This window comes from Taudactylus pleione, unplaced genomic scaffold (genome assembly GCF_031769625.1).
Source record: "Taudactylus pleione unplaced genomic scaffold, aTauple2 ptg000609l, whole genome shotgun sequence".
NCBI lineage: Eukaryota > Metazoa > Chordata > Amphibia > Anura > Myobatrachidae > Taudactylus > Taudactylus pleione.
The window spans coordinates 14,196,670-14,211,038 of NW_028285011.1; the positions used below are offsets into that span (position 1 = coordinate 14,196,670).

The 14,369-nt window shown below is 41.0% G+C and overlaps 1 protein-coding gene across 1 annotated transcript in view; it reads right to left on the reverse strand.

Moving 5' to 3' along the window:
- The window catches only part of NMS (neuromedin S), a 34,568-nt gene extending 20,401 nt beyond the window's left edge, over window positions 1–14,167 (reverse strand). Inside the window, exons 1-3 of the mRNA XM_088454070.1 lie at window positions 13,892–14,167; window positions 12,798–12,853; window positions 10,348–10,398 (exon numbers count right to left, since the gene is read on the reverse strand). Coding sequence (XP_088310196.1) covers window positions 10,348–10,398; window positions 12,798–12,853; window positions 13,892–14,036 — 252 coding nt within the window. The 5' untranslated portion in view covers window positions 14,037–14,167. The remainder of the gene's footprint in view (window positions 1–10,347; window positions 10,399–12,797; window positions 12,854–13,891) is intronic.
- Window positions 14,168–14,369: the final 202 nt, after the last annotated feature.

Below are 14,369 nucleotides of genomic sequence, written 5' to 3' on the forward strand. Positions count from 1 at the left end.
GGCATGCTGGATTGTCCAGCATGCCCGTCCGATGCGATGTTTACCCGGGAAACTGTCGGCCGCATCGGGCAGTGTATGCCCAACGCGGCCGACAGACAGACATTTCCTGTGTTCCTTCCTATGGAAGGAACAGGGAAATGTCTCCTCCCCCGGGGGCGGAGCGCGGATGTCGGGCTATACACTGTGAGATTTCTCTCACAGTGTATGCCGGCGACATCTGCGGCTGGCAGGCAGCCAGATAAAATGTCTGTCGGTCTGACAGACATTTTATCTGGCAGTGTATGCCCAGCATACGTGACAGTATTATAAATACTAATATATTGTATTTCTTTTTTTAATAATGACAATTTTTTAGCAAAGCTGCTACTCTTTAGACTTATATTGCTTTTTCTAGACTGATACAGACATATACTTTACATTTTTCTATGTGGTAAGTTATGTGACAAGTAGTGTAATATAATTTTGCACATTACAGTGTTATTTTGTTATTTTTATTAGTATTATAATATGAAATAATGAAAACACTTGGGAAATGATTTAAATGGATGAATGATCCTTGTTGCTTCCAATTACCTGTACAAAGCTGAATTAAAATGCAATTGAGGTAGATAGATGAGGATACAAGAAATGGTAATAATGAAATAACACCATACGGCTTATGCTTGCTAAGAGAAAATGATATTAATTTTATATATGTCAAGCTTAATTGGACAAACACATACTTTGATATGTAGATATGTCTCAGCCAAAGCTTGCACCTGTTAGCACGCTGCCACTCTAGAATTAGGTGCGTGCGAAGTGTTCCACCGTGGTACATTGAGCGTGCTGGATAAATCAATAGTTCTCCGGAGAGTACTCCGGGGATGTGCTAACTATTTCCTGGAAGCTACAGTGATAAGTGAAAGGCTTTTGTCAGATATCTACTCTACTGTTCAAATTGGTGATATTAATTTTACCATTAGAAAGAACACTCATGAATCCTGCTATTTGTTGTTCATCAAATACATGTGAAAAACTGAAAATGTGCTTTACAATACACCACCTCAATGATATCAGGTTACGTTTTTTTTTGTTTTTTTTTAAATACTGTATATATGATCCATATTATTTTAAGAATAGCATTAATTGTTCATCCTACATGGCAATACAGAAATTGATGGCAGAATAGAACTGATTGGTCGATATTTTTTTTTATTTACATTTTTTATGGAGTTTGAGGGGGGAATTTAGTTTTAAGTTCTACGAATGTAGCCTTATACAGTCAGGTCCATAAATATTGGGACATTGACACAATTTTCATATTTTGGCCTCTATTCACCACCACAATAGCTTTGAAATGAAACAAACAAGATGTGCTTTAACTGCAGACTTTCAGATTTAATTTGAGGGTAATTACATCCAAATCAGGTGAACGGTGTAGGAATTACAACGGTTTCTATATGTGCCTCCCACTTTTTAAGGGGCCAAAAGTAATGGAACTATCAACTCAAAAGCTATTTCATTGACAGGTGTGGGCTATTCCCTCATTATTTCATTATCAATTAAGCAGGTAAAAGGTCTGGAGTTGATTCTAGGTGTGACATTTGCATTTGGAATCAGTTGCTGTCGACTCTCAATATGAGATCCAAAGAGCTGTCACTATCAGTGAAGCAAGCCATCATTAGGCTGAAAAATCAAAACAAACCCATCAGAGATATAGCAAAAACATTAGGTGTGGCCAAATCAACTGTTTGGAACATTCTTAAAAAGAAAGACCGCACCGGAGAGCTCAGCAACACCAAAAGACCCGGAAGAACACAGAAAACAACTGTGGTGGATGACAGAAGATTTATTTCCCTGGTGAAGAAAAACCCCTTCACAACAGTTGGCCAAATCAAGAACACTCTCCAGGAGGTAGGTGTATATGTGTCAAAGTCAACAATCAAGAGAAGACTTCACAAGAGTGAATATAGAGGGTTCACCACAAGATGTAAACCATTGGTGAGCCACAAAAACAGGAAGACCAGATTAGAGTATGCCAAACAACATCTAAAAAAGCCATTACAGTTCTGGAACAACATCCTATGGACAGATGAGACAAAGATCAACTTGTACCAGAGTGATGGGAAGAGAAGAGTATGGAGAAGGAAAGGAACTGCTCATGATCCAAAACATACCACCTAATCAGTGAAGCATGGTGGTGGTAGTGTCATGGTGTGGACATATATGGCTGCCAATGGAACTGGTTCCCTTGTATTTATTGATGATGTGACTACTGACAAAAGCAGCAGATTTAATTCTGAAGTGTTTCAGGCAATATTATATGCTCATATTCAGTCAAATGCTTCAGAACTCATTGGACGGTGCTTCACAGTGCAGATGGACAATGACCCGAAGCATACTGCAAAAGCAACCAAACAGTTTTTTAAGGCTAAAAAGTGGAATGTTATGCAATGGCCAAGTCAATCCCCTGACCTGAATCCGATTGAGCATGCATTTCACTTGATGAAGACAAAACTAGAGGGAAAATGCCCCAAGAACAAGCAGGAACTGAAGACATTTGCAGTAGAGGCCTGGAAGCGCATCACCAGGGATGAAACCCAGCGTCTGGTGATGTCTATGTGTTCCAGACTTCAGGCTGTAATTGCCTGCAAAGGATTTGCAACAAAGTATTAAAAAGTGAAAGTTAGATTTAGGACTGTTTCGTTTGTCCCATTACTTTTGGCCCCTTAAAAAGTGGGAGGCACATATAGAAACTGTTGTAATTCCTACACCGTTCACCTGATTTGGATGTAATTACCCTCAAATTAAATCTGAAAGTCTGCAGTTAAATCACATCTTGTTTGTTTCATTTCAAAGCCATTGTGGTGGTGAATAGAGGCCAAAATATGAAAAGTCTGTCAATGTCCCAATATTTATGGACCTGACTATATATATGTTGGACATAATGTGTGTGCAGGTATTGTTATTGCAGAGTTATATATCCACAAACTAGAAGATTACTCAAATTATGAACAACCCAGATACTTAACCAGTGGTATTGGTTTATTGATAGATTGCAGGTACAGCCATACTCACTATTTCTATACTGCGCTGGAAACACTCTCATCTGTCTTAACTCTGTGTTTCTATGCAGGCTGCACTACATATGTACTTTAAGATGGCGTCTGTCAGGGCCGGACTGGGACTAAAAATCAGCCCTGGCATTTAGAGTACACAGGCCCACCTGCTGTGGGATCCCTTCCCTATATTTAGTGGCGTCAAAAGGGGGGAGGTGCGGCCCACACCCGGGTGGTGTCACTGTAGCATTGAGTGCAGCACTCGACTGCTGACATTGTAAGGGAGCCGGCACTGCCACAAGGCACCTCCTGCACCCCCCCCTTGAGTAGCAAGAACGGGACCACCGGGGTTCGGGCTGCGAGGACACACCCCGTTTTTGGCGGCGCTGCACTACGCCCCTGTCCCACGAGGCCACGCCCCATTTTTGGAGTTCTTCACCACACCCTTGTCCAAGGCCACACCCGTTTTTGGCACCACGCGGCGGCATCTCTGCCTGCACCAGGTAACACTGCGGGGAGGGGCTCAACTGCCTATATTGCCATGCTGATGGGGAGCTTATGGTACAGTGCAACATGGAAAAATGGCACATGCAGGGCTGCAACTAGGGGGGGCTGGAGGTTCACGTGCACAGTTGCTCCACCAGTATCCTCTAGCCCGGTGCTGCAAGGTGGCTCCAAGCCGGACACCAGCTGAGATTTTATTACCAGCGGGAGCCCGGCTCCTTCCCTACAGCGCCATGATAGCCAGAGGCTGGAGTTCTCCCCTGAACTCCAGCTTCCGGCTCTCCCCATGTACACTATGGGAGAGACGTCATGACGTCTATCCCATGGTTCCGAGGAGCAGCCGGGCGGACCAGATGGCGGCAGAGGCAGGAGCGGGGTTTAAGGCAAGTATTGTGTGTTTTTTTTTGTAAGCGGCACTACAGGGGTATTACACCTGCTGCGGCTATTTAAATCCCCGACTTTCAATTAAAGGCTAAAACAGGGGTACCCATAGTGTTCCCCCATGTTTTTACAACTTTAGGGAGGTCTTACAATTTTTTTAAGGAAAAATTCGTTACTTTACACAAATCCAACTTCGGAGTTTCCCGTTTTCGTTAATTTTATATTGAATACGGGGATAAGCGGGAGCGCGCCCGATACTTTAACGCAGGTGAAAACTCCGATATGAAACATTAACTTCGACAGTGAAGTTAACGTTTCATATTGAATACCCCTCATAGTAGTTTACTTCCTTAGTGACCACTGATAGTTTGGCACATAACAGCCCACCCACCACACCAATTGACTACTGCCTGGCCAGGCACTGCTAGCTTGCACATTGCAGCCCACCCACCACACCAAAGGGAATTAAAATTGTGCACACTCACTTTGACAATGTGACTGTCACTGCACACATGATTCACTGGGGTCTCTCAGCTGGCAACTCATGCAGTCCCAAAATGGCGTCCAGGTCCAGTCCTTAGGCTCTCAGGCTTCCTGCCCACGCAGCGCTTTTATATCCCTGAGCGCCTGGGATGTGTAATGACATCACCGCCGGCGCCGTGGGTGTCGCGCTACTGTGCACCAGTCGGCCCCCGCCCCCCTACACTCACAGAAGGCATGCCCTGCCCCCGCCGCATCAAACCCACCCAGGACGTCATGACGCCGCCCACTTACCCGGCAAGTTGCCAGCTCTCGGGAGCTGGATAAAGCTGGCCAATTCACACGGCCGCTGCCAGCGTAATGACGTCATGATGCTGCCGCGTCATGACGTCATTACGCTATGATGCAGCCGCGGCGTATGTAAACAACGGGATCCCCTGAACACTGCAGCACCGGCCGGGTAAGCCTGCGCTCATCGCTTCAGCCAAAATCGGCCCATCTGCCCATCAGCCCTTCTGGCATTTGCCAGAAGTGCCCGATGGCCAGTCCGGGCCTGGCGTCTGTGTGCATGGGCCCATAACCTGTTGGAAATGAGCTGTGTGCAGGTGTTGATGTTGCAGAGTTATGTAGGCACAGATCAGCAGATGACAGAGCAGAGCAGCCCAGTTACTTAACCAGTGGTGTTGGTTTATTGATAGATTGCAGGTACATCCATCCATACAGTTACATGCACACTGGTAATGGAGAGGAGCTTGAGCAGAGCAGGGTTTCATACAGCTCACTGGTCATGAGTGTATGCTGCAAACGGGTAGCGGTGCAGGATGATGGAACAGCTTTATATGCAGGTCTCTCATAATCAGGTCTCTCATAGTAGCTAAGTAGAAGACTTTTGTCTCCCACCATGTCACTCTTACACAGTAAAAACAAGATGTCCCCTGTGCATGTTCATTAGTGTCCATGGTGGCCATCTTGGGACAGGGCATGAAGCCTCCCTGGAGGGACAGGAAGACTGGAGTCTGCACAGTAGTGCACTCCTAATTGAGCAATATATGACTGATGCATTTTAAAATGTTTTTGAGAGGCTGTCCACTTTTGTTCAATATAACCTGCCCTCCATAATGTGCGAAAGCCTGAAGTCAGGGCATCGGATCACACTGTTGCTCACATCACTGGAAAACTCCAGCTGTCCAGTTTTCCTTAACACAGTTCCATAGAGCTCTACTTTAAACTACTAATACTGAGCTCAGCTGTGAGCTGATCCTTAGCAAAATCCAGCTCTACTAACAGGGAGTATTCCGAGGGCATGTGCCTATTTTCTGTTGTATGAATCCTCACTACATTTGGTGGGAGACTGGGCCTTAAATCTATCACCCTTACTATAAAAATATTCTCCATTATGTTACCATTTGCAGAATATTTTAGTGCATTTTGTGTGTTATATTATGCTGCCTTCTTTATTTCTCTCCATTTATACATTCAATATATTTAAAAAATCTCATACCTCCTCTGTATCTTCTCTAAAGTATATTATAGTATAATATGTTAAGTTATTTTATTCTTTTCTGATAAAATTTTTTCTGTACAGGGTTGGTAGAAGCTTTGTGGGCACCATAAGCAGTTCTCCTCCCTCTCGGAGATGGTGTCCACCCACTATTTCTCACCATTTAGGCTGAGTAGGTTGTAAGCATCTATTATTCCTCAGACTGGGAATGTGGCACTGGGCAATGAAATTATGATCCAGTGCCACACTCCCAAATATTAGCGACATAGAGGAACAGCAGCCAGCAGAGTTTCATATGTCTGTCTTCCATCTTTAAGCCCAACATTGCCATCAAATTCCTTGTCAAAAGTAGGTAATGTTTGCTTACTTATTAGTGCCGTGCGATTTAGAATTGGGCTGCCTATTTAAACTAGCACTAAAAACTCCATATCTTTAGCCACAGAGCTTATATTTGTTTCGTATTGTTTGCACGTTTACCAGTTCCTTGACAGTTACTCAGACTTTGCACCTGTGCTTGTTATCCTAATATTACTGCTAATATCTCCACCTCTGAACCTGTGCTTGTGCCCCTAATCAGAATCAGAATCAACTTTATTGGCCAAGTCTACAAACATATACAAAACCATGATTAATATACACAATAAAACCTTTTTAAATAGAACAATTTGAACAATGACGACCTGATATTTACAATTATGGAATTTAACAGCAAAATCGCCTGCAGAAATTTTTTTTGATATGTCAAGTGGTCTTGGCAAGACATGATCTATATCGCCTTCCCGACGGGAGCAGTTGAAACATCATGACTCGGATGAGCTTCATTTGCCATGATATTATCAGACTGCTTCCTAACCCTAGACAAGTATAACTCCTGAATAGAAGGAAGTTTAGCTCCAATTATCCTTTCCGCAATCCTAACTACTCTCTGCCTTGTCTCGTTCACTGGCTGCACCAAACCACACAATTATTGAGGTACATAGGACAGACTCAATTATTGCCAAATAAAAAAAAAGAGTAATCCTTGGCTACTTTTGCTTTGGATCCTGATCCTGTAGCCTGTTATTGGTTCCATCTGTCCACACTTCACATCTAGCCAAGTAAGAGGGTAGTTATAGAGCTGTGACCCGTGGGCTTCTGGCAGCAAGCCCACATCACCTGGAGTCCATATGCTCCGCACCTCAACACTGCCAGTACTAACTTTTTACTGATTAAATGAATCCAGATATTTTTAGTTGCGACTAATGCAGACTGTGACACCCAATTATTGATATTTAATTCCCTATTTATTTTTCTTTATTTTTGAATTTTTTTCTCCCCCAAGACCTGCAACTGCCACAGTTTGTATTATTTTAGGCGTATGTTTGATAACATCAATTTATACACGTTCTTATTGAACGGCAGCATACAACCAGCTTTGCTTATCGCATTCTGACAAGATCTGACAAGGTTAGTCTTTAATGGCACAAAAACTCACGTTGAAGATCCTGATTGGTGCTCTCTGGGGTATATTTACTAAATGTTGGATTTTTAATGCAGCCAATGATCAGCGGCTTTAAACAATGGTTTTTAAATGACATTAGTAATTAGCTCTAAATCTGGCTTGTTTAGTATTAATTACAATTGTCATTTAAAATTCATCGGTCAAAGCCGACGTTTAGTAAATCTACAGCTCTGTCTCTGTACCTGAAAGGAAAGCATTTGGGTGTTTAGATGAATGTGTCTCCTGGGGAGGCATCTGTGGAGGACAATTATCAGTTATGCCTCATGAGAAACAGGAATGCAGGTTACAGTCAAAAAATTCAAAGCCAAAAATAGTTCCTCTACACTGTATGCATCAGAATAAACATTGGACCATTATTTCTTCAGCATGATACTTATCCTACATCACCTCCTAAGAGAGATATCATAGGGAGGCATCAGTAGTTTCTGGTACTTTATTGTTGCTATTTTATAATAGCACTTTGTGGGGGAGATGTATCAAACCTTGTAAAGTGGGGGTGTTGCCCATAGCAACCAATTTGGAGTTGTGCACTTGTATTCCCTTTTGTGCCCATAGCAACCAATCAGGTTCTATTATTTTCTATAATGCAATAGAAATGGTAGATAAATCTAATTTGTTGCTATAGGCAACACCCCCACCTGTGCTCTTTACAAAGTTTTATAGACCTCCCCCTGTGCATGAACATGCATCTTCCCTTCAGATCATACTCATGGCCCAGATGCAGTAACAAGTGGTGTCACACAAGTGGCATTATGAGGCTTTCCAAGGAAAGTGGGATGCACACAACATTAAGGGGAAGATTTACTAAAGCTTCCAAAATAGACAGGTGGAGGTGGTGACCATAGCAACCAATCATGTTCTATTACTCTATAGGATGCAATAGAGAAATGATAGCTAGCATCTGATTGCTTGCTATGGGCAACACCTCCAATTTTCATTTTTAGAAGCTGTAGTAAACCTCCCCACATACGTGTGCATGTACCATTTATTGTTTAGCCTCACACTAAACAGCTCAATTTAAAAATAGATATTACCACACAAATAGTTGCAGTCAGTGATTTCAGTTCACTTCCAGGATCTTTATTATTATCATTTGTGTAAAATTGGTCAGATATATTATACATGGTTTGGTAGGGGGATGGGTCCAATGATGGTTGCATGCTCCCTGAGCTCCCACCCCCGGCTCCAGCACCCAAATGGTTGTGCTATATCTGCCTCCACTAGCTTGAATAAGTTCCTGGTTTCCTTTCTTCTGACCCCATGGGAGTACTCAACTCCCAGGCTCTGACTGCTTGTCCCGACTCAACACCTGGCCTACACTTTGGTGGCCTACATCCATCTTTTGGGTGGCCACATGGATAATTCTTTATGGGCCTATCTCACTCCAGCTCCAGCTGTTTGAGTCTCCCGAGCCTCGGCTGTGCTGGACCATTCACAAGGTCCATCTCACCTGTCATGGATGTTTTGGCCCTCCTCACACTTACAACCAAGGTTTTGGTCTGGTGCCTCATTTGGCAGCCAGGGAACTGCCTCCTGTTTTGGGTCAACTCCATGTAACACAGCCCATTATCTAAGATGGGATACTGCACCACTACTCATAACCTCCTGCTTTCTGTACTACATCTACTGGACATAATCTTGGTATCTGCACTATCTAGCCATTCCAGGACACTGCTGCATTATGGCTTCTGTGCCATCATTACTCCATTTAGGTCTCTGCATCTTCTGACCTCAGCTTCTGGCTGACCTCTGCACCATTGCCTCTCCTGTGCCAAGTATTCCCATTGTCTCTCTTTCTCTATTTGCTTTAGAATGTAAGCTCTCACAGGCAAGGTCATCTACCCTTTGTCTAATGCCTGTCTACTATCTGTCTACCTCACTTGTCCCTGTCATGTCTTATTCTGAATTGTTTCTGAATGCGATTTTGGTTGAAATTGCATCCATTTATATTTTTCTGCATTATTGTAATGTTCCTGTCTTGTTTTTATTGTGACAAATCCTTTTGTAACAGACACATACAAACAGGTGTAGAATTTTCATACTGGCACATATTGACTAAGGACTAGTTCTATGTTCTTTGGTATATGTAGATATGTCTCTGACCGCAGACCAGATATTAAAGCAAGCCCTGGAGGACAATTCCACAGGGTCTCCCAATATGACCCCAATAATAGAAAATAATGGCTAAAAAGTAATAGGTAATGACCTTATGGTGATATATTTCTAAAACTTATAGTTCAGCATAAAATTGTGAAACATTTATTGTAATAACATAATGACAGGATACATTGAGAATAATAAACAAGCCAATGTAAGCCAATAGTAAGACAATAAAAGCAATAAAACGTTTAGCTCTAACCAGAGCAAATATTGAGCATAATAAATATGCAAATAATTTTGACTCCAAATAAAGAAATACAGATAAAAAAAATATAATTATTTAGATCAAGTTAGAGCCAATATGAGCAGCAAATGGAAGAGTTCCTACCCGGCTGGAGAAAAGGAGCCGCAGGTGCTGAATGCAGAGTATGCCTTGAAAAAGAGCAAAGGGGAGGTCAAAATGCGTCGGCCCTATTGTGTCTGCAGTAACCACCTGGAAGGACTTGCTTTTCCTCCCCGTTCTGGACAACTGCATAGGCTCCCGATAGTTGTATTTCTATTATTTGGAGTCAAAGTTATTTGCATATTTCTTATTCTCAATATTTTCTCTGATTGGAGCTAAACTTTTTATTGCTTTTATTGTCTTATTATTGGAAGTTTAAGCCATTTGCTTTTTTATTATTCTCAATGTATTCTGTCATTATGTTATTATAATAAATAGTTCTGTGTACTACTACATACTACAGACTAGAAGATGTTATAATTGAATACATGAAACTGAAGCAAACATACATGACCTAACTGGAACACACATTACTTTGTTTCACTGTTATTAATTTTACCTGTGGTTGATCTGACAGTGCTGTCCACTGACTGAAGCAGAAAGCTAATCTCTAGGTGTAAAAGAAATAAAATACTTGTTACACAATGTCCAGCAGGATTTTAAGCATTGTTAATTACATTTCAAGTATAAGATTTATGAATGCATATCAATGGCATTTTTCCAATTGTCTCAGCTCAAAGCCAGATTAAAATCATGTTAGGACCTAGTCACTGGTTTGCGTTACCTTCCCACCCTAAAAAATGGTTTAGGGTAATTTGTACCCTTGAGTGCCAACTAGGAGCCTAGGTTGTGTAATGTATGGTAATTAATAATGAATATTATTGTATATACAATTGTATTTAAAAATGGAAAAACAAACTGCTTTGCACCATGCTCTTTGAGGAAATTTGTGTAATTAATGCGTGCGTAAAATATTTTTTTGCATCTTTGCAATCTATTCAGAGTGAAATCGCATTTGCAAGTCTCAAGCTGTAATTCCCTCCTCTGGTTTGCAGCTCCCTCCCCTTGTTCTAACTCAGGGCCTGATTCAGACCCGGTCGCAAGCGCTGAGCGCTCGCAACCAGGTCGATGGTGGCCCAGAGCGCATGCGCACGATGGAGCCAGCTCCGTCGTGCACATGCGCGAGACCCGGATAGTGACGGGCACTCCGTCGCTCTAGGTCTCGCACCAAAGGGGGCGTGCTGTTGATGTTGAGTGACAGCACGCCCCCTTTGTTGGGCGGGTCGGGGGGTGGCTGCCCAGACGGAGGCGTTCCCATAGGAACGCCTACCATTTGGGGGTGGCCCCACTGACATCACAAGTGATGTCAGTGGGAGAGCTTTCAGCTCTATTTGACCCGAAAGCTCTCTGGGGCTTGCGGCCACGAGACCCTACCACAAGGGTCTCGTCGCAAGCCCGATGGTCGCGATGGTCTTGACCATCGCGACCATCATCCTGGCCGCTCGCATTAGCTGTGGGTGGCAACCCACAGCAATGCGAGCGGCCAGGAGGCCCCTCCATAAAAAAAGAAAGACGCCCTGATTTAGAGCGTCCGGCTCTGAATCAGGGCCTGAATCTGATATGACTGGATTCCAACTGGGATCATGGTATCACTGTGAGTTCTGAAATAGCTAAAAATCTTTGTACACAATGAAAACACATAATAGTTGATGGATAGATTAGTTAATAAGTACTCAAATGTGAAGAGTAGCAGACTCAAACAGGATATACTATTTTATTTAATTACACACACTTAAAAATGTATGTGCAGGCTCCCTCTATCACAACTTAATATGAAGCATTCTATATTTTTCGTAAAATGTGTAATGCAGTGTCGACAAATGTGTAATGCTGTGTAAAACCGCTTTTAAAAAACTGTTGCAACAGTTTTAGGAGTTTTGCATAAATGGCTGTGTTGCATAAAATGAACCAGTGTTTTTACAGTGTGTGCCCAATCGCATGCAGTCATCATTATCAATGTTACACATACACCAGGGTCAGAGCACATGAAAATCAGACCCCTACAGGAACCTTATTGGCTGTCATTTTAGTTGCACTTAGTGACTACTTGCCCTTACTTTGGCTGTGATTGCACACCCATTGCCCACCACTGCATGCCCACTCTATCCCCGGTCTCGGCCCCTAGATGTACACAATCCCAAGCCATGTTTATGAATTAAAAAAAAATGCAGATTGCAAAGATTTTCTCATGTGCAATCAAAATGAATGCAACTTGAGACAAAAAAGACACAAATTACCGTCTGACTGAAAAAAACAGTAAAAATTGTTATTAATTCATCTTAAGGATGCTTGTTAAATATTGTATACACTATAAATAGTTTACAATTGTATTAACAAAAAAATTGAAATAAAAGCTAAACACTTTTCAGATTGTTAATCCAGTTAAATATAAATAGAGATGCACGTCGCAAATTTTACTCTTTCCTGGAAGATGACGCTTTGCCTTGTTTTCAGATCCGAACTTGGTGGTAAGAACCAATTCAAAATCAAACCTCTCGTTTCTAATCATAAGTAAATAATGGACTATAATTTTTTTTAAATAAAACATTAAAATTGTGTGTCATATAATATTCTGACCCTGAATTTATTCCTTGCAATCAAAATGACACTTACTGCCATCTAACTAATTGTGTATGTGTCTGTATTAACTGCTCACTTTTGATTGTGTATTTGGGCACTGCTTGTATGAGAATGACTGATTTTGATGAGGAAATTACAGTGTACTTCCTTGAATTTCTAAACTAATTTTAATTGCTTTTGTTTCTGTTTTTGCCAATAACCTAACATTTTTAGTAATCTGTTGTGACCAGAGTCTGGTCAACATAAAGTAGGATAATCTGCCTCTTGCATACATTTATATTGTAAGTAACTATAATATATTTTTTCTGAGACATTTGTTAGGAATGCATGTTATTTAATTGGCTGTACTATATAATAAAGCAAACATACCTCACTTTCTGGAATATCCAATTCATTCATGTATTGTGGTACTGACTGAGGGAATCCTGTTTTGATAATACAATACATTGAAACCAGTTTAATAACTCATAAACTATCTGATTTAATTAAAAAGGTTATAGTCACACTTCCCATAGGTAAGTAAGCATTACAAATACTAGATTAACTTGTCATCAATCAAATACTTAACCTAATCTATTGACTATATTTCTAAAACAAATATTTACAAGTATTAAAAATTGAATTTTGATTTTTGCACAGTAAAGCAAATAATACGGGAACTTTCTAATCTCGGACGATAGTTCTTAATTTGCCGAAAATTATTCTTCGCAAATGTAGGGAACAGGGTAAAGAAAAAAAAAGGTGGAGGGGTGCAAAAGGGCATGGGGACATATATCAAAGACAATTGTAATAGCAAATGGTAACCAGAAAACAATCAAAAGAAGATGTTATTCCTGACAGTTGTAAACTGATTTTTTAAAAGAAGGTTGTTTGCTTATAAACTGGGCTGTTTTGTTTTAGACATTTAACTATGGCACATAGTCATTTTTTTTTACAATACTCTCTTATGCGTTTGTCCTCATTCTTCAAATAATCCCTTTCAATTGTTCTTAATTCAAATGTAATCCTTAGCACACTGTGAAACAACAGTGTAAATAATTCACCTTAAATAATTAGCAACATAACAGTTTACCATAGTTTGTTCTCATTTTGTTATTAATACATTGCAAAGTTTGTATTATTGATAATGCATTTTATCTTGGTTAAAATAGATGTCAAGTTTACAGTAATTAAAATAAATTATTCAAGGAAAAACAGTTATTACATAATTATTATAAACAATTTTGGCAATAATTACTAGATGCATAATGCATTTATTTTGAGTTGGGTACAGGATCCCTTTAGTTTAGCACCATGGACAGCTCACTGACACTACAGCAGGTCAACCACTTATGTCACTGAAATGCTGTAATCCATGTTGACAGTTTTGTCTTTTAATAGACAGTTAAAAATGTTAAAGAAAACAAAAAACTTTGTATATGGCATTTTTATAAACAGCGAATAAGTAGTATTTTGTCTCTTACCTGATGAAAGGTGAAGGGCACTCAGGCAGCAGATAGCAAACAATAGTGGTAGTGGAGGATGCTGTTTTACAGACTTAATTTTAAGCAAACATCTCTTTCTTTCTGTAAGGGACATACTTCCTTTGTGTTTCCAAGACTTCAGCATCTTCCCGGGTACTCTTGAAGGTTATATCTGAGAGTCCGTGTCTGGCTTTTCCACAGTGCAGATCTATCTCTTTAACTGTGACACTGTATCCCATAGGAGTGCAAGCAATCAGCACCTGGTAGGATCCTGCTTTCCCTTCTAGTGTCATGCTGAAGCTCTTATTTATGAGGCACTGGCCCCCCCAAATCAATTCTGTCTGATTAGGTAAGGGTTGAGTAAGTAAGGATCCATATTATTGCACAATAGGGAATCTTATAACTAACATTGACTTTGTGGTGGATAGGAAATGCTGCTGATGAACACTATGTGATATCACTGCACGTGCTCTTGGAA